Source organism: Rhinichthys klamathensis, unplaced genomic scaffold (assembly GCF_029890125.1).
Source record: "Rhinichthys klamathensis goyatoka isolate OS25496 unplaced genomic scaffold, OSU_Roscu_1.1 h1tg000401l_1, whole genome shotgun sequence".
Taxonomy (NCBI): Eukaryota; Metazoa; Chordata; class Actinopteri; order Cypriniformes; family Leuciscidae; genus Rhinichthys; species Rhinichthys klamathensis.
In genome coordinates, this window is record NW_026606902.1 from 1,302,796 (window position 1) to 1,310,301 (window position 7,506).

Consider the following 7,506-nt stretch of genomic DNA (forward strand, 5'->3'; position numbering starts at 1 on the left):
TATATCCCTTGAACTGAAAACGTCTCCTCATACAAAAACACTTTCACACGTAAAACGCAAGCATACACAGTAATACAAACAATTCCTCTTGACATCAGGCGATTTCAAACTCTTTAACTTGAGGCAGCACGTGCGTGGGGAGTTTTAAAATTCGTACCGAAATGTGTTCTGGAGAAAGTGTGTCACTGGGCCACGAGGTTTTCGCCGAGGTCACATGGACACATTTCGAGCCTCGTGCAGCGGCGGTGAAGTGGGTGCGCCTGCGCTCGTCTCATCCAAGCATGCTCCTTAACGAGGCAGTCTAAGCAAAACCGGGCAGACTTTACAGAACAGTTCAGAGCGACACAGATTGGGCAAATGACAGGACAGGCGCACCGGCTTATGATACATTTTCATTGAATGATCCACATTTCACTGACGTCTTTGCGCAGCCTTTAACATCTTTTATCAGCATATAGCAGACGCGTAACTATTTTATGCGATTTAAGGAGAGCCATTATTGGCAGTTATGACTTTATCGTAAAGAAGAACTGAGAAGAAAAACAGAAGTGCATCTAAAGAGAGTGCATCTCCACTCCGGGTGTTGCATTGGAGATTGTCAAAAACTTGCATGACTTTACTGGACCTCAACATGACGACAGCAGTAGACACAAACAACACAGGTAAAACTCTCTTGATGCTTTAAGAAATAGTCTTGTTGTTTCAGCTCTCTGCTTAATCATGATCAACTTGCATGTTCATACATTTGTTGCATTACGCACTATTGACTGTTGGGCAAACGGTCCACAAACTAAATGTAGGCTATAATTATTGCTTGGTGCGGTGAAACGTCACAGCTAGGGTATAATATTTCTTTCTGCCGGATTTGACAGTAAATCAACGTATCAGGGCTCGTCGAATTATCTCGTTTTTATGGTTCTGAAACAAATAATCACGAAGATGTTTAATGACATTAAAAAATATTTCGAATGTGTAGATATTTCATTATTCCTTGATAAAAGTGCCTTCATGTGTGAAACGACTGTAAACAGTAGGTAGCCTATGCGTAATTTCTAACGTGAGAAAAGTTCGCGATATAGATAGAATGTAAATGTCAGACGCAGGCAAGAACATCACGGGTTAAGACACAGTGTTCTCGTGAATTTCGGGGAACTAGGTCATAACTGAAAAGTCAGGTGTACGGACATCCCTGTGATGCAGGCGAGCGTCGAATATCCTCACTCGATTCACATGGACCGCCGATCATAGCCATGTGCTTTTTGTTTTCATTCTTCTCTCTCCGCCTACAGCTATTGGTAAGCTTAGACGCTCATTACATAATTCCGCCTTGCGATGCGTGTCTGTCCTCCCAGCGCGAACTCGTGTGTGACGCTGCAGTGTGAGCCATGTGCGCGCTGCGATTGGCCCGAAGAGTGAGACGCGGGGGTGGGCATCACGTTAACAACGTGTTCACTTCAAAACGGACATGAAATTGATCCAGTTTAACGTAACAGTCTTTTCCCATTTCCTCTGACATGAATACGTCACAAAATATCCCCATGTCTGCCATTTTCATCGAATTAACATATTTATTACATTTATCTTTGATTATGAACAGAATAGTATGGCTATAACTTTTGTTTATGATACAACAAAGAGGAAAATTGTTTTATATGTCGCTATGACTCGGATGTTTCGTCTCTAATCCAGATTAACTGAATCCATGATTCGAAAACTGCAATTAAATGCTCGATTGTGATTGTTCAGTCGTTCATTCAGAAGTCAAATATTCATTGATAATGACTGTTGCCCATAGCAACACTGTTTATGCTTATCCTACATCTGTGCTTGCGTTCTTTTTCTCGTATCACTCCCCAGTAAACCAGTAACAATTGTTTATATAGCACCACAAATAGCAACCATTTATAATAATTAATCACTGTGTTGGAAGTGGTAAGTGGGGGAATTTCAGGTTCGAATCGTACACTCACCCTTTACCTGTCGTAAATTCACTGCAACGCCCAGTTTTGACCTTAAGAGACAAATATAATGAACCCAATGTAAACACTGACAGCAGTATTAATGTAGAGCAAAAAAGCTTGCTCATTGCATGTAGGCGTGAATGAATGGTGAAGCGTTTAAAAAAAGCGGCGCGGGTGTGTTTTGAAGGGCGTGCCTAATGCACGGAGTCTCGTTGAAGGGCTGTCCTTGTGTGGCGCACGTGGAGGGGAGGCGTGCTCGCCCAATGATACGCCTGAACAGCTCACACGCGCCCCTGTTGTGCTTACACGAGTATTTCCTTTGACAGAACGTTTAGGAAAGTCTTAAGTGTTTAGATTCAAAAACCATTAGGAGCCAGAGGAAGCACGTTTTTGAACATAAGCAGGGTGAAGATCCAAAACCACTGTTGCCTTGTAACTATAACAGAAACATCCACAACGAACTCACTAAATTAAAGTCTAAACCAGTCTAGTGGATCTAATCTAATTTCATTTGTGACAGGAGTGTTTCCATGTTGTTGCTCCACCTGACACAGTGACTTGTTGACCTTTTGTGCTAGTGCACACTAGTTATGTAACTTCTAATTGGTTTGCCTTTGACATTTAAAATGCTGTAAAGATTAAACTAGCAAAACACTTTGATATCCACAACTTGTCAATACAAGATCTTGACCAAAAATTGTTGCACCTCTTTCTGGAAATAAATGTTGATCTAGCATTGACAATGCAAGAGTCCAGCACTCTGTAAAGTCTCCTCCAGCACATCTCAAAGACTTTCACTGAAATAAAGGTCTGGACTCAGAGGTGACAATTCATGTGTGAAAATGATTCTTCATGCTCCCTGCCAACCATTCTTTAACAGTTTGAGCCTGATGAATCTTGACATTAGCATCATGGAATATGACCATGATGTGTCTTTCTACATGTAGTTCCTAAAATGTAGTTTCCATCAAGTGCAGTGATTTGGTGTGCAGGAGGAAACAGTAAAACATGAGCGATGGATACTGAGTTTAACTTCAGGGGACCAAAGGTTAGGAAAGGCAGCAGGAAAGTATTGGACTCTAGGCAATAGTATACATGCTAGAGTCAATGCCAAGGTGTAAACTCTAACACACTGCACAGTTCCTCAAGAGCAAAGTTGACTAATCTTATCTGATTTGAGCTGATGATGTAAACTAATGAGCAGGATATAAGTCGAACAAAAACAGAGTTGTAAATGTTATTTATAACTGCACATGTCTGGGCATGTGCTACCAACACATCATGCAGAGTTGTGCATTTGATACACAGAAATGTCATGAGTCAAATGTGGCTGGCTCACATGGTTTACCGCTGCCAATGAAACTAGGCCTATAAACCACAAAAAAAGGCCTTCTGAGACAAGCTCAGGAAAAAAGGGAGTGGTCGCTGGAATTTTTTAATGTCCCCATCCAGTTTACAATAACAATTCCTAGAAAGTGTCCCTATTTTCCACCAGGACAGATTATCTCAGTTTCCTCATCACCATCTGTTTCAGTGAAACTCCATGTAATCCATGAGAGAGGTATTTATGGGAACATTTTTATGAGGATGTACCCACAAGTTTTAGGGAGGAGGAAAAAAATACCTGAGAACATTTTCAACTCCCTCTTGGTGGGCTTCTCTCACTTTTTGTTTGGGAGCAATCTAGTAAGTGTGCTTTTCTTTTTCATGGCTAGGTGGGGTGATATCATACATCGGATCGTGTGGAGGCTCTCCCAACCGCACCAGCCCCGTGTCCATGTACAGTGAGAATTCCAACAGCAGCCTGCAGTCCTTTACGCAACCCTGCTTTGGCTCTTCATTCCCACCCTCCCCCAATGGATCCCATGATTCCTCACGGATGTACACCAGCAGCAGCAGCTCGAGTTCTGGATCAGGAGAGGAGGGAAGCTCATCATGCTCTGGTGGATCCCCAAGAGGCCGTGATGATGTTGGAATTGCACGCAATTCACCCAACAAATCAGTTGCCACCCTTACTAGTAAGTGATAAGAACTATGCTTTACCTGATCAATGGACAGTATGGTATCCAGGAGAACGACTATAACATCGGACTTCCCTTCCAGAGCTGAATGGAATGGTGTTGCTGTGCAAAGTGTGTGGCGATGTGGCTTCTGGTTTTCACTATGGGGTCCATGCCTGTGAGGGCTGCAAGGTAAGAAAATAGCATCTGTTTACATTAAAAAAAGTTGAATAAACATTGCATTTTTACTTAGAGCTTTTGTTTAAACAAAAAACTAACATTATCTGCATGGTGCACAGGGATTCTTTCGACGCAGCATCCAGCAGAACATCCAGTACAAAAAGTGCCTGAAGAATGAAACTTGTACCATTATGAGGATCAACCGGAACCGGTGCCAGCAGTGCCGTTTCAAAAAGTGTCTGTCCGTGGGAATGTCCCGAGACGGTGAGTATCTAGACAACCAAGCTTGGAGAAATACTGAGAAACAATAACATAAAAGTTTAGGGATGCACTGATATTAATTCTGACTGTTATTCCATTTTTAAATGAGTGGAAATGAGCATATCCAATTTCAGCAGATATGGATAAATCAATACAATCTAAAATATCACCCAATGTCAGATATAGTACCAATACTTCCTACATCCATCGAAAGGTTTCTAAGTAGAACATTGGCATACATACATCAATATGACATTTTCTGTACTTTTTTTAACCCCCAGCTGTTCGTTTTGGTCGTATCCCAAAACGCGAGAAGCAGCGTATGCTAGCCGAGATGCAGAACGCCATGAACAACATGGTGAACAACCAGCTTCAGAATGAATTCCAGCTGGCGAGCATCACATCAAACACCCCCTGCTCTTCTTCGTCCCCATCCACCACTTCCTCATCTCCTTGCCCAGGCCTTACAGTGGGGCCGCAACCCCAGCCCCCCGCAGTGGCCGTAGAACCAACCTCATCGCCCCCGGCCCCAACATCCCCATCGGTGCAACCGGCTCAGAGCTCCCCACCTCTTACCTCTTCTCCACCACTGTGCTCCAGCCCAGGTGTAGACAAAACCATTGCCGCCATTACCCGGGCACACCGCGAGACCTTCGTCTACGCTCATGATAAGTTAGGTTCAGCGCTGCTGCCTCACAACGGCGAGCTGGACAACCGAAGCAGCAACCGCTGCATGGCTGGATACCACCTCAATGGCCACAACACCATCTACCACCACGATAATAATGTTGCTCATCATTGCAACAACTTCGAGGTGCCACCAGAAAACAGCCTCCATTTTCAAGCCTCCCAAGCACCTGGACAACATCAGCAGCACAATAACAACGGCCAGCAATCTCCAAACAGTAACCTCTACGGCGTAAGCCACAGTCAGGAGTTAAACAGCAGCTCACAGGGTCAGAACTGTCCGTGGAAAAAACGCAAGGAGATTCTGCTGGTAAGACCTTTGGTATTCTAACGATATGTTCTTCTTAGTACCAAGCAAAGAAGTCTTGGACTTTTGACTTTGAACGGATCTCTTTTATCCAGGCTTGTCCAATGAACATGCATCCTTACTCGGACCCTAACAAAACACCCCAGGAAATTTGGGAAGACTTCTCTCTTAGCTTCACCCCAGCGGTGCGAGAGGTGGTGGAGTTCGCCAAACACATACCAGGGTTTAGCACTCTATCCCAAAACGACCAGGTCACTTTGTTGAAGGCCGGAACATTTGAGGTAAGTCATTGGTTTTTAAAACATCAGACTTTTGTCAAATACAAAAAAGGCCACAATGCCAAATTGGGTTTTACTAAGTATGTTTTATTTTTGAATCTCTCCTGCAGGTCCTCATGGTACGCTTCTCCTCGCTGTTTAACGTAAAAGAGAAGACTGTTACGTTCATCTCAGGCGCCACCTACAGATTGGAGGCTCTGAAAAGCATGGGCATGGGTGATTTGCTGGGAACCATGTTTGACTTCAGTGAGAAACTCAACTCATTAGAGCTCTCAGCAGAAGAACTGGGACTCTTCACTGCAGTGGTGCTGGTTTCTGCAGGTAGGTTGCATATTAGTGTTAAAGGGATAATTCACTCAAATGAAAATTCTGTCATCATTTACCCAACCTTACGTTGTTTCAAACAAATTAGACTTCACTTAATCTTATAATGAAAAATGAAGATATTTTTAATGAAACCTGAGAGGTTTCTGTGTCTCTACTGGTTGTCCAGGTAGAAGATCCAAAAAGGTCATGAAGGTGTTATAAAACTAATCCATAGGATTCAAGCTGTGAAGAGATATGATCACTTCATATGATGATTTATCTTTATTAAGTTTTGGTTAAACTTGCACTCCATGACTTCCTTTCTTCTGTGTAAAAAAAAAAAAAAAAAAATTTTGAAATATTGTTTATACAATTAAAGTCAATGGTGCCCAAAGCAACATCGGACCCCATTGTCTTTCACTGTATGAACAAACACTGAGGCGTTTTAAAAAAATATCTTCCACAGAAGAAAGAAATGCATAAACGATGACAGAATTTTCATTTTTGGGTCAACCATCCCTTTAATGGCTTGACACTACATATATATCATATAGTAAGTACATTAGTTTGATCCACTAATTAATTTGGTCTCTCATTGTTTGTTTCTGTTGAACAGACCGTTCTGGGACTGAAAATGTGAATTCAGTGGAGATGCTTCAGGAAAGTCTAATTCGGGCTCTCCGGACCCTCGTCAGCAAGAGCACCCCTTGCGACTCCTCCCGATTCACTAAGCTGCTGCTCAAACTTCCTGACCTGCGCACGCTGAATAACATGCACTCGGAGAAACTGCTCTCTTTCCGCATTGACGTCTGAGGTTGCAAACCACTGCCATGAGTAAAAGTGGGTCGCCGCTGGTTGACTGCAAGACAAAAAAGGGTACAAACATTAGAACCCGTTCCAAGAGAACAAAACAGAAAACAAACCAATGCATTTGGTACTTAAAAGCACTTGATGACACATTTGAAGGGATGCTTTGGTGTCTAATGGTCGGCCAGTTGCCTTTATGGCTAGCTAACCATATTTAGGGCAGTTAAAAGGGTCTTTGAGCCACATGTCATTGCTTACTTGAAATGGGTGGTAATAATGAAGCAGACAAAAACACTCAGACTGCATCTGCATAGGGAACAAGTGCAAAATGTCTCTTGCAAGGCTTCACAGCCAGGCCAGAAGGATCTCCAGGCCACTTCCAGAGAGGAGACAACAGCGGCAGCAGATCAGAGCGTCTCCTCATATCCAGGCCTGGGTTCCCGCTACACCCACACTCAGAGATTAAATCATTTTAGCAATGATGCAAATGACAAGCTATACGTGGTATGAACCTTCATGTATATTCACATCCCTGTGTGACACTAAAATATTTGTAAATATGATATACATACTTTAAATGTTTTCAAATGTATAATATATATATTTTTTGTAAAGTTCACATGCTCAACGCAGATGATATATAAATATGAGCACAGACATATAAGTAGAGTATATCCTCCTGGGACCCAAGAATAGACTTTTGTCCACTGTAGTGGACA

At 42.7% G+C, this 7,506-nt stretch overlaps 1 protein-coding gene across 1 annotated transcript; it reads left to right on the top strand.

Moving 5' to 3' along the window:
- The first annotated feature begins 254 nt into the window (after positions 1-254).
- Positions 255-7,079, top strand: nr1d1 (nuclear receptor subfamily 1, group d, member 1). Its single transcript, XM_056234638.1, has 8 exons — positions 255-662; positions 3,677-3,979; positions 4,065-4,153; positions 4,261-4,405; positions 4,684-5,399; positions 5,492-5,677; positions 5,785-5,995; positions 6,597-7,079. The coding sequence occupies exons 1-8, from the start codon at positions 611-613 to the stop codon at positions 6,791-6,793; spliced, it is 1,899 nt and encodes a 632-aa protein (XP_056090613.1). The 5' UTR covers positions 255-610; the 3' UTR covers positions 6,794-7,079.
- The last annotated feature ends 427 nt before the right edge of the window (positions 7,080-7,506 follow it).